Here is a 13,925-nt window from a genome sequence, read left to right on the forward strand (position 1 = left end):
TTTCAATTGCTTTATCATTTTAGAAATTTTATTGATTAACATAATTAATATTCATTTGATAGCGTAAAAATTTAAATCTTATATCGAACAATATATGTCAACTTGCATACGCTTACAGACCGTTTCGGCAGGACAGACATTTTCCCGACAGCCTAACGCTGGCCGCTTGATCACGTGTTCGTGCATAACTATGCATAACATTGGCCAAACCTGTCGGGCAAATGTCCTGTCGGGAAATCATTCGACGCGTAACCTTTGCATATTATGGTACTAAATCTCTAATTACATAAATTTTTATTTTACGAATTAATAGCGTAATAACGATGTGAAAAACAATAATGCATGAAAAGAGAGTGTATCGATTAAATATTTATAATCATAAAAGTAACTTTTTGCTGCAATTGCATGTGGTTTTGTTTAAATTATCTTGTTTGACGTAATTTATTCATAATAGAAAAAAAAAAAAATATTATTATTATTATGTTAATTGTTTTTGAGCCCAAATTCTAACATAAATACTTTCAGAATAAACTTGTTCAAATTCCTCAACTAGATCTTTTTCTATCAATTTTTTGTATTCTTCTTCAGAAACTCCCAATTCCTCAGACAGAAATTTAATTAATATCGGTTCTGATTTTAAAAAAGCTAAAGCCAGTTCTCGAGAAACCAAACCAATTTTGTCACTATTGAGTCCTACAATAATTTTTTTCTCAATTTGATGAACATTTCCTATATTCGGGTGTAACTCAAATTTTGATTCTAGACTATAAATCAAATTTATATCTACATTTCGTTTTAAACCACTTTCATTAACTATAATTATGGGAATAAAAAATTAAGTAACTTGTGATAATGAGTTAATATCAAAAGTAATAAATATAATTACTTGTATCCATTAATTTACGAAGAATTGGAGCTCTTTCAACGTTTTCATTACGTCTATCAGCTACTTCAATATATCCACCTGGTTTCGTTACTCTAAATATTATTTAAAAATTATTAAAAGCAAAATATGTCATATATATGGATCGTATTTCTTTAAAATAATAATAATAATAATAAAAGAAATACCTAATTAGCTCAGAAAGAATGAAATCCCATTTATCTGATGTATAAATAAGTCTCATTAATTCTATATGTGTGAAATCAAATTCATTATCACCAAATAATAACCCGGCAGACACATCAGCTTTGAAAAATTCAACATTATTTGGTTTTATCTGTCAATTTATATAGAAAGATAGGTCAAAATTTTGATTTAATTTAATAAATAATAAAATTCTTCTTACTTCTTGTGGAAACATTAGTTCACTATCAACTCCAAAAAAATAAGAACTTTCATATTTGCTCGATAAATCTAATAACCATGTACCAGGACCGCACCTTAAAAATTTAAAATTATTATTCAAATAAATATATGTATCATAAAAAAATTGTTCATTTGAGTGATATCTTACCCAACATCTAAAACTTTATACCCTCCTCTAATTAAATTTTCCTCAACTGGGGAAGAAAAATTACTTTGAAATATATATTGTCTAAGAAAATGAAAAACATGAAACCTATCAATAGAATCGGTACTAGTCGAGAAATAATATCCCAAAAACTTTTCATGTCTTTCTTGATCTGATTCTATTTGGTTAAATTCTTGTATATTTTTGATTAATGATCGTTCATGTTTTGAACGTGAATTTTTATTACCCATTATTTAAAAAAAATAAAATACTTTAAGGTGAAATTATCCTATAAAAATTTTTTATATTAATTATCCGTCAAGAACAAAAAAAAGGGGTACAATTTAAGGAAATATTAAATGATCTACCATGTATGACGATTTAAAAATAATGTACAACAAATAAACGCGAAACTTCAATGGACGAATAGACGATTGTGTTACAAATCTTCAAACTATTAAGTTACCATAATGCTCATTATACTCTCTAAAAAACAATTTGTTGATCTCAATTAATCTGCATATTATTTTGCCGATTTGGGTAACAGTTTTAAAAAAAATAACTTGTAAATCAGTCAAGATTTTCATCTTTCTTCCGAGATTAACGAGATTTTTCTTAGATTGCTTCTAAAGGAAGAAATACTCTTCCGAAAATCTTATCAATTTAAGTTTTCATTGTTATTAGTATATCAATTGTTGATTTCATATAAAATAAAAATGATAAATGACAACTATATTAAACTAAATTAATTTAATTCTTTTTTTTATTTTTTTAATAATATCTATACTTAATAAAGAACTAAAAATGGCTATAGATAATCTGTCTTTGATTGAACACACAAACTATCTGTATACCTTAATCATTAATGCTGGCCGGTATTAAAATCACGTGACACCGCATTTGAGTTTTTTTTTAACCCGCAAAAATGTGAATAAGGATTATCCGACGGCTTAATCCGGATTTATCCGTGACGGATGTCCCAGAAATATATAATAAGGGTCAGGTGGTCTTTGAACTTCTTACTAATAGCTGTACGCAGGGGAGTTTCCATAAAAATATACAAATAAAATTTCAGACCTTAAATTTTTTATTTATATATTTATTATATGTTTGTACTTCCATAATTTATTAAATCTACTTTTCACCACATACAATTAAATTTAATATAACAATACAGTACATCATTGCATCAATACATCATGATCGGTATTAAAATCTTTAGAAAACAACTTTAATATTATATTAAGAAACTAAATAAATAATAGATATTGGTTAGGGTGTTATTACGCAGACGTCCAAAAGTTAATATGTGTGATATTTAATCTAATGATGCGTCAAAAATATCAAAGATATTAATTCGTACATATTAAGATTTTTTAATAAAAATAGTATGCAATATGATTGATCCTGAATACAGAATAAACAAAAAATTCCTAAACTGTACGCAAATCAAAACCTTACTATGATGGTAGACCTTACCCTATATATATTTTCTGGGTCATGATGTATCCGGAAAATTATCCGTTATCTGGGTTCGGGTATAAGATGGATTATCCGGATGGACGATCGTTTCAACAATTATTGTTAACACAATTTATTACTATTATACTGCCCAGAACATAAACTATTGAATCATCAAATTTGTATTATTAAATTCTTGTTCTACATCCTTTTACTTATACGATTTCGAATCGATGAATATAGTATGTCAACTTGCATATAATGGTACCATCTCTTTAATTACATAAATTTTTTCACGAATAAATAGCGTGATAATAATGCGCATCGATTAAAAGATTTATAATCATAAAGTAACTTCTTGCTGCAATTGCTATGGGGTTTGTTTAAAATTATCTTGTTTGACGTAATTTATTCATAATAAAAGAAAAAATGAATTATCATAATTACATTAATTGTTTTTGCGCCCAAATCCTAACATAAATACTTTCAGAACAAGATTGTTCGAATTCTTCGGTTAGATCTTTTTCTATCATACTTTTGTATTCTTCTTCAGAAATTCCCATTTCCTCAGGCAGAATTTTACTTAACGGTCCTGTTTTGAAATGAGTTAAAGCCAGATCTTGAGTAATCAAACCAATTTTATCACCATTGGGTCCTATAATAAATTTTTTTTCAATTCGATGAACATTTTCTATATTCGGATGCAACTCAAATTTTGATTCTAGATTATAAATCAAATTTACATCTAAATTTCGTTTTGTACCACTTATATTAACTATAATTATGGAAAATAAAAATAAGTACTAACTTGTAATACACTTAATACATGAAATTAATATTAAAAGCAATGAATATAATTACCTATATCCATCAATTTACTATAAATCGGAGCTCTTACAACATCTTCATTACGTCTACCAGATACTTCAATATATCCACCTGGTTTCGTTACTCTAAAAAAAAAAAATAATATAATATTATTTAAAAATTGGCAGAAGCAAAACATGATATAGATATGTGGATTGTATTTTTCTTTAAAAAAAAAATTTAATAATAAAAGAAATACCTAATGAACTCAGAAAAAATGAAATCCCATTTATCTGATGTATAAATAAGTCTCATTAATTCTATATGTGTAAAATCAAATTCATTATCACCAAATGATAATCCATTAGATACATCGGCTTCAATAAATTTAACATTATTTGGTTTTATCTATCAATTTATATGAAAAGAAAGGGTCAAATTTTTGATTTAATTTAATAAATAAAATTTCATAAATTTTCTTACTTCATGTGGAAACATTGGTTCAACATCAATTCCAATAAAGTTAGAATTTGCATGTTTGCTTGATAAATCTAATGACCATGTACCAGGGCCGCACCTTAAAAAATTTAAATAATCATTCAAATAAATATGAGTATCATAAAAAATATTTACTTGAAAGATTAACTTACCCAATATCTAAAACTTTATACCCTCCTTCAATTAATTTATCTTCAATTGGGGAAGAAAAATTACTTTGAAATACATGTTGTCTAAGAAAATGAAATACATGAAGTCTATCCATAAAATCGGTATCATTCGAGAAATAATATTCCAATAACTTTTCATGTCTTTCTTGATCTGATTCTATTTGGTTAAATTCTTGTATATTTTTGATTACTGATCGTTCATGTTTTGAACGTGAATTTTTATTACCCATGGTTTAAAAAATAAAGCATGTAAGGTGAAAATTATTGTATAAAATTTTTTCTACCAATTTAATAGAAAAACAAATGATCTACATGCCGATCTACAATAATGTATAACAAATAAAACGCGAGACTTTCTATGGACGACTGGACGTTGTGTTACCAAATATTCAAGCCATTAAGTCCTTTAAAAAACAGTTGCTAATCCAAAATTCTGTTTTGTAACATTTTTAAAAATAATCCGAGGTACTGTTATGTCTGGATTTTCATCTCATTTTTCTTAAATTGTATAAAAAATTTATTCCGTGTTTTTTTATTCCATGTTATTTCCATAAATGTATCGCATTCCCGGAATTAATAGTCTCAAAACAAGGAAATATATAAGTTGCTTAGGTTTTTAGTTATTTTTTCCGTAAATGTATCATATTCACGGAGTTTTTACAGAAATTACGGATAAAATTTTTTACAGGGATCCAAAGGAAGAAGTACCCCTCCTAAAATCTTATCAATTTAAGTTTTCATTTTAATTAGTATATCAATTATTGATTTTCATAATTAAAATAAATAGAATAAAATAGCGACAAATAACAACCCTACTAAGATTTAAGAATTAGCGATTGTATCTGATTAGCATCCGGATAAAGAATCCGCCACCGATAAGAATATTTAATATATTCGGGTAATCACCATTCACCTTTTGGTAAGTCATTTTTGTAGATGCTTAGGACATCGGAATCGGAAAAAATGTAGCCGGTCAACGTGATATTTAGCCACGTTATTATTTAACAAAAAATAGATGAGCAAGAACATCAAGAAACCACGACGTGTCATCAAAAAATTCTAGTTACAGAATTATTTAAAGAAACCAGAATAATCTGGAATTAATAAAATAAACCAGTTAAATGCAAGACATTATGTAAAAAGAATATGCTTTATAAACAGCGGATAAATAATAGGAAATTTTCCGGTTAATATAAATTCTACTTAATATTCAGTTCGCAATAGCTATTGAAAATAAATAATAATGATTATATTTAATATAGTAAAATTAAGTAAAAATTGTAATTTAATTTTTTTTTTAGTAAATTATTATTGGATTTGTATGCGAGATCTTTTATAGGCTACAATCTGCTAAGTGTCCCGTTACAATAAATCCATACATTTGTAGCTGAAAACTTGCCAGATCGTCAAAGTTGTCGTAAATAGAAAAACTCTTTACAATTTTAAAATAAAATGTAATATGTAAAAATAAAAAGAATATTATATTATAAAAAGATATAAATTTGAAACTAATTTTTAATATTCGATGCCTGCTCTGGTAACTGTATCTGTTTCTCCTGAACACCACGTAGAGACTTCAAGTTAAAAAATAATGAATAAGAGTTAACCAGGGTTTATCATTCTATGATAATATCTGATTAGGCAATACAGTATCCTTCGCCGAAGGGATGTTTCACCGAAGGATGTTTCGCCGAAAGGACATTTCACCGAAAGTGCATTTCATGGAATCCATTTCATCGAATAGTCCATTTCACCGAATTCCATTTCGCCGAATGGACATATCGTCGAAGATGACATTTTTATAAAAAATATTCATCGCGCAATACAAATAAAAAAATAAGGTATTGCTAAACGGTTCCTTAATGCAAGTGTATTACTCCTAAAATCAGGCCAGTTCGTACGTTAATATCGAACACCCCCATTGTACGTTAAGGACGCCCATTGCTTATCATGTAATGCCGGCCAGTGTTTTGTTAGATTTTTAATTCTGGCCAAAAGTACTAGTATGGTGATCATCCACACAGGTGAGCTTTTAGCAATTTTCTAAAAATAATTTTATCTTTTTTTTCAGGATATTATCACTTTAACATTTAGCAATAAACATTTTCCTGAAAACATTTATTAACGAAAAAGTAAATAAAAAAAAAGATTAATGTATTTATTATAAACAATGAGATAAATTTAATAAAAATCATCTAATTCAAAAATTTAGTATACAGTATAAACAATAAAATAACCGAATGGAACAAACAATTTTTCGGCGAAATGTTCATTCGGCAAAATATCCATTCGGCGAAATGTCCATTCGGTAAAATGGCTTCAGCGAAATGAAATTCGGTGAAATGGAGTTTCAGTGAAATGGCATTTCGGCGAAACATCCCTTCGGCGAAATGGATATCGGCGAAAAGTCCTGATACCCTAAAAAAGTACAATCACATGCTTTTTCATCATTTTAAGTTTTTTTCATTTTTTGTCTGTCATTTTTTTTTAGTTAACCATCTTTTATTATCTTTTATCCCACATCTTTTGTTATTTCGACTATTGTTGCTGGTGAAACTACTTTTAAAATCCAGAACATTTCGCCCAGTGAACTTCCTATAAGTCCGAAACTATCCGAAACCTCCGAAACCCTAATTTGGAGAGATCAAATTGGGCGAAATTATTTTCGTCCGCAAATTTCGATTTATCCTCTTTTTATTACATTTCGCTGTCTTACTTCATTTATTTCACTGTTTACTATTCCTTTTTTTAACATTAACTTCACCCCTTCTTTTATGTTATTTTTTTTCTCTTTTTTTATTTTATCTTTATCTCGCTTTTTTCTTTTTTTTGCAGCTTCTTTCTTTAATGTTTATTTTTTTAGTTTTATCTCGCCATTTTTTTTTCACTTCGTTTGCTTTTTGGTCGTGCCCATTTCTATATTTCATCTTTTTTGGTCATTTTTTTCCGCCTTTTATTATCTATTTTATTTTATTTCCTTACAATTTTATTTAATACAAGACCGTCAGATAAGGAGCAAAGAAATTTTGAAAGAAATACTTTTCATAGTTCATACATAAAATCAAGATTTTAAATTTGGGTATTTAAATATCATATAATGCGAATCAAACCTCATTCAATTTCACTGGCTTATATATGTTTGTTTTCGTTTGCAAAAATTATACTGAAATTTATTTAACGTGAAAAATAATACTAAGCATATTATATATACTTCCATATCTAAATAAATTTTCATTGGCCATATAAATTTTTATCAACCAAAATGTATACTGTATATATATCATTAAAAATTTTTTTTTTTTTAATGTACTTGTGCCTTTCATTAAAAAATCAATATGTTTAGAGATTTATTAGATTATTACTAAATTATCGGCAGAGTGAGCAGATAATAAAATTTGGAACTCTTTAAGAATTAAAGTTTATTTTATTCATGATATTCCAATTCAAGTTAACAATTTAATAAAATATTTATATATCCTAAAATATTAAACCTTTTAATATATAAATTCTTAACGTTTTTCCCTACACTCGATTTGGGTTTACCACGAAATCCCGACAAGCACAATCCCGATATGATAAAATCCCGAGGCACGTATTCCTAACAGAGACAATATACTGAACGATCAAAATCCCGAAAGTATCAAAATTCCTGAAAGTTCAAGTTACTGATGAGTCAAAATCCCGACACAATATTATAATTTTGAGTATCTCTTTGATTTTTGTTTACTAGGAAGATCATTTCCTACTGATTATATAATTTGCGACAATTAATACAATCATATATACAATACATATGCACTATTTCCAATTTAAATGATAAAAAATTGCAATTTTGATTTATGACTTACATGTTACAGTATAATATATAGTGAGATCACGCAGTAGTAATTGACATAATAACTCCTTGGCAAATTATGCAAATTATTAACAATTGTGCAATCACTACGATTTATTACATAAATGGTCACATGAAAAAATTCTTTTCTTTATTGTGTCGGGATTTTGACTCATCAGTAACTTGAACTTTCGGGAATTTTGAATTCCAGATTTTGGACTATTCGGGATATAATTCTTTCAGTATTTTAATCATTCGGGATATTGTCTTAGTCGGGAATAGGAGTGTCAAGATTTTATCACATCGGGATTATGGTTGTCGGGATTTCGGGAGAATCCCACTCGATTTAATTGTTATTTACGTATTATGTAACAATTTGTCAGCATGATATGAAACGCGAGATGTTTGCTTACGTTAAAAGCTTTTTTGTCTTATCTTGCCATATGGACGTTAATATTTCTATATTTAAAAATCTTTTACGAAAGCATAAAAAAAAAAGGAATCTCTTGGCGCGCTAATAGAGTCTAAGTTTAATTCACATTTCGAAATTTATGACACTTAGAGAAATTTATAATCGTCTTAATAATATTTAAATGTGCATATATTTAATTAATTTGTAAATAATGAATATTCCATTTAATGCATAACAAAAAAAAAATTTTTTTTAAAACCCGAATAAATTTTGTGTCACTGTCAAGCATATTAAAATAAAAAATTTTTAATTGGTTAACTTATTTCATTATTCTTATTATTCTTTATATATGTGTGTATATGTTATACTCATGTATTTATTAAGAAATATTTTGCTTTATATTAACTGTTATGCTTTTATGAATACAAATTAAAAGAAAAAAATCCGATTGGCTGATTGTAATTTTTATCTACGCTATGACCAGTTACACGTAATTGTTTATACTGAATTTTTATAATGTACAATTTACTGTAATGTCTGCACATAGAATTAATAATTGCACGCATTTCATTGATATGACGATATGCTAAGAAAATCGATTTGTTGAACAATGTTATTTCTTCCAATTCTGCCTGAATTCTTTTTTCTGATTTCTTTAAAATTCGTTTTCTTTTCCTATAGATTTGCAATTTTTTAAAAAATTACACGAATAAAATAACAAATATTTTAATAATCTGAAAATCATAAAATCTACTTTTATTTTATGTTCTTTTATTTTTTCGATTTTATTTTTTTTTGTTTATTTTGTTTATTTTATTTTATTTTTTTTTTGTTTATTTTATTTTTATTTTTTTTTAAAAAAAAGGAATGTCGGGGACGTGGATATACAATTATTATCATATGATAAATTGATTTACCTGATTTTGGTTTGTATCACTGATTAAGAAGCACAAATATGCTTTATTACATCATCAAATGAAATGTTACGTAAGAACTTAGTCATATTTGTACAGCGATATCAAAATTAAGCATTAAGCAGTTTTAGTTAGATATGCAGGATTTAAAATTAAAAGCTTAAAATAGTTATAGTTTTATTAAAAATAAAAATAACCCTTCTAATTATAACATTAACAATTTCAAATTGTTAAAATTTAAAACCAAAATCGAATCACGATCTCAAATCAGCGAATGAAGATAAAGATATGTGACTATTTTTATATACATTATCAATTTATTGGACTTGATATGAAATTAATATTTCCAGGAATTTCATCAATATAAATTATGTGATGTACTAGTATCATTAGTATGTTACGATAATTGTTTTTGAGCCCAAAATCTAAAATGAACACACTCAGTGCTAGTTTGCTTAAATTCCTCAACTAGATCTTTTTCTGTCATATTTTTGTATTCTTCTTCAGAAATTCCCATTTCCTCACTTAGATTTTTAATTGCCATTTCCGATATATAATAAGAAAAGGCTAAATCTTGAAAAATTAAACCAATTTTGCCACCATTGGGACCTATAATAAGGTCTTTTTCAATTCGATGAATTTTTCCTATATTTGGTTGTAATTCAAATTTTGAATCTAGATTATATATCAAATTAGTATCAATATTTCGTTTCGAACAAGATGCCCAAACTGTAATTAATTATGTTTTGTGGAAAATGAAAAATTAGTATATTATAATTACAATAATACATGAAATTAAAATTCAAAGAAATGAAAATACTTACGTGCATCTGACATTTTACGAAAAATCGGACCTTCGCCAACATAACTATTACGTCTATCGGATACTTCAATGTATCCACCTGGTTTCGTTACTCCGTAAAATATATATGTACAGTATATTAATAAACTGGAATACCCAAATATGATATACTTACGTGAATAATTTTTTTTCAAAAAAAAAAAAAAAATACCTGACAAGCTCAGGAATAACAACATCCCATTGGTCTGATGTTAAAACAAGGCTCATATGTTCTATGTGCGTAAAATCAAATTCGTTATCATGAAATGATAGTGCATCAGTTACATCAGCTTCGATGAATTCAAGGTTATTTGGTTTTATCTATCAATTTATATAGGAAAAATGATAAATTTCGGTTTTTATTTTAAAATTAAATAAAACTTATGAATTTTATTACTTCTCGTGGAAAAATTGGCTTAAAATCAACTCCAAAAAAATAAGAATTTTCATATTTGTTCGCTAAATCTAATAACCATGTTCCAGGGCCGCACCTTAAAAATAAATAATCATTCAAACAAATATATGTATCATAAAATTCCCAAGATATTTGTTGAAAAATGTCACTTACCCTATATCTAAAACTTTGCTCCCTCCTTTAATTAATTCATCTTCAATTGGAGAAGAAAAATTACCCCGAAATAGATACCTTTTAAGAAAATGATACATATGTAATCTATCGATAGAATTGATATCGGTCGATAAATAATAGTCCAATAGCTTATCTTGTCTTTCTTGTTCCGATTCTATTTGGTCAAATTCCGGGATTTTTTTTATCGTTGACTTCTTATGCTTTAAACGTGAATTTTTATTACCCATTGTTTTAATTTCTTTGAGAATAAAATAAATTGAAATAATCACATAAACTTTTTTTAAATTAAGATCTTTGTAAGGGACAAAAAGAATATCTCATCTATTTTATAGCGTAGATGAAATTTTTTTAAAGTTTCTCCCTGCATATTTATGTATCGTGTAACATTTGTCAGATATTTTGTTTATAAGTTTTTTTTTCTTTCCATATAACGTGCGTTACAATATTTCTAAATTTAAAAAAATCTTATTAAAGCATTAAAAAAAAGTTCAATACGACATATGTACAAAGAAATTAATTCCTTCTCATATCAATAAAAATATACAAAATTTATGAACGACATTATTTACGACGTTTGAAAATTCAAAAATTTATAATCGTCCGAAGTTCAAAGGTTATAAAGAAATTTATCACAGTACCTACACATAATTAGTTAATCCAAACCTTTGTTTATTACAGTTTAGGATAGGATTCATGCACAATAATTATTATAATTAAAACAAAATTTTGTGATACTATTAAGCATGAAAACTCGCCCGGGTAATTTCTTACCCCCAAATTTAATATATAAAAATGACGTCATGCCGATTATTTTCTAAAAAAAGAATATTTTTTTTTTTTGACGAAAAAATTTTACTTATACAAGCTTTGTATAGCTTATAGGTAATTTGCCTACTACAAATACCTTAACAAAGGTCATATGACAGGTAAGTATATCAAATCACCTAAGGTGAGGAATAGTACTTTCTGGGGGGAGCCGTAACCACCTGATTCCTGATACGATATTTTTTTTTTTTATTACTTTTTTTATAGACGTAATAAATATGTAACAATTTTTAAAATATCGCAAAATTATAGTTTCTATTGTAAAATAATAATTTTTTTAATATTGCAAAAATAAATGTTATTGTTTTTTTTATTAATATTTAATAATACATCGCAAAAATTCAGTAACATTATTAATCTGCAATGATACTTCGCAAATATGATTTGCAAAATCACTGCGCAAATATTAATGTTTTATTGTAAAATTAATATTTTTTTTATTAATATTTTAATGAATTTAATAATACATCGCAAAAAATTAAGAATCACTTCGCAAATATTAATGATTATTGTAAAATTAAATTATTGCGTCATAAAGATACAATAATTTTTTTATTTTTTCAATATACTGATTAAAGATTTTAATAAATCATTTTTTAGAATTTCTATATTATGTCATTATATTTCAATTGCTAGGAGGATAGTTTCGGGATAATGAATGTCGGGAATAATGTGGTTACGGGATTCCGAAGTTTCGGGATTATTATTTGTCGGGATTGTGAGCGTCTTGTAGCAGGATTCTGATTGTCAGGATTTCGTAGTAAATCCCTTTCTGGGACGCATTTATTTATTAAGAAAATATTTGTTTTTATGAATATAAAATTAATTTTCTAAAAATTTTCTTTCGATTGGCTGATTCGATTTTTTTATTACAACTTTGATTGTTTATAATGATGATTCGTATATAATGCACATTTACTGAGACCGTCCGTGCGTTGCTAGTAGAGCAACTGTTCTTCCTTTAGTTGTGAATTTTAATAAGCCTCAGGCAATCAACTTTTTTCACATTTTAGAAATGCCTGTACACTACTCACCCAATGTTGAGAAAATCGATCTTTGTCAAACAACGTTACTAATTCCAATTATATCTCCCGGTTTTTAAGATTTCAGCTTTTTTCCTGTGGATCCACAATTTTTTTTAAAATTACTGAAAATCACAAAATCTTAGTAGAGTTTCTATTTTCTAATCGGGTCGGGTTGGGGTCACATAATTTAGTGGCCCGTGACTGCATGAAGAACCGAATATTTTTATTATACTGTATATTTAATTAACAATTATATATATATATATATTACAGCTGATTTCATAATGTACAGGACACTTGGCAAATTTATATGCCGAACACATGATTTAGCTATTGTCACGTGACACCCTTTGGGATGATTAGCTACCGACAATGTCAGCTCTCGGCAAAAATTTGCCAAGTGTCCCGTACATTATGAAATCAGCTGTAAAGAAATTTGATGGGTCAACCCGAGTTATTCAGATCAAAACATGAGCGAGTTTAGTTCGGGTACTGTTCGGGTCATGGCTTTTACACTCGGGTCGAGTTCGAAATGAAGCACTATTCTTTTTTAACTGAACTAAAAAGAAAAAAATAATAGTCTTCCAATTATGATTTCAAATTTCTAAGAATCGAAACAGGTACCAGCATATCGTATTGTCACCATATTTTAATATCTTTCAAATAATTTTTCTCCACGTACTGATTTAAATAAATTATTTAAAGCTCTGGATCAGATGTTATGTTGACTGAATTCAATTTTCAAGAAGAAAGGATCTTTTTGAATATAACATTTTTTATACATTTAAAATTTTTTTTTAAGTGTGTACCAGATATATAGTATTTTCATTATAAAATTCGCACACAAATTCTTAATCTATTAGACTTGATATAAAATCAATGTTCATCCCAGAAAACATAAAATTTCGTCAATATTTTTGAGATCGATATATGAATGTTGAGTTATAAGTAAAAACGTTTAACATACTTCAGGAAATAATAAAAAAAGTATAAGTTACATTTTAAACGTAAACATTAACTTATTTATAGTCGAAAAATTGGATTGATTCATTTACAATAGGCACATTATCTTTCTGAAAAAAAAAAATATTTAT

At 26.9% G+C, this 13,925-nt stretch overlaps 3 protein-coding genes across 3 annotated transcripts; all 3 read right to left on the bottom strand.

Moving 5' to 3' along the window:
* Positions 1 to 478: 478 nt before the first annotated feature.
* OCT59_020294 (uncharacterized protein) lies at positions 479 to 1,705 on the bottom strand (the record flags this gene model as incomplete). Its single annotated transcript, XM_025324263.1, has 5 exons — positions 479 to 813; positions 887 to 978; positions 1,072 to 1,220; positions 1,290 to 1,383; positions 1,458 to 1,705. 5 exons carry the CDS (start codon positions 1,703 to 1,705, stop codon positions 479 to 481), a joined length of 918 nt encoding a protein of 305 aa, XP_025187067.1.
* A 1,653-nt stretch (positions 1,706 to 3,358) lies between these two features.
* On the bottom strand, positions 3,359 to 4,620 carry OCT59_020295 (uncharacterized protein; the record flags this gene model as incomplete). The annotated part of the gene is made up of 5 exons (XM_025324264.1): positions 3,359 to 3,690; positions 3,777 to 3,868; positions 3,982 to 4,130; positions 4,206 to 4,299; positions 4,373 to 4,620. 5 exons carry the CDS (start codon positions 4,618 to 4,620, stop codon positions 3,359 to 3,361), a joined length of 915 nt encoding a protein of 304 aa, XP_025187068.1.
* Positions 4,621 to 9,948: 5,328 nt separating this feature from the next.
* OCT59_020296 (uncharacterized protein) lies at positions 9,949 to 11,208 on the bottom strand (the record flags this gene model as incomplete). The annotated part of the gene is made up of 5 exons (XM_066149096.1): positions 9,949 to 10,280; positions 10,376 to 10,500; positions 10,565 to 10,713; positions 10,790 to 10,883; positions 10,961 to 11,208. The coding sequence occupies 5 exons, from the start codon at positions 11,206 to 11,208 to the stop codon at positions 9,949 to 9,951; spliced, it is 948 nt and encodes a 315-aa protein (XP_065990043.1).
* Positions 11,209 to 13,925: the final 2,717 nt, after the last annotated feature.

This window comes from Rhizophagus irregularis, chromosome 3 (assembly GCF_026210795.1).
Source record: "Rhizophagus irregularis chromosome 3, complete sequence".
NCBI classification, from domain to species: domain Eukaryota; kingdom Fungi; phylum Glomeromycota; class Glomeromycetes; order Glomerales; family Glomeraceae; genus Rhizophagus; species Rhizophagus irregularis.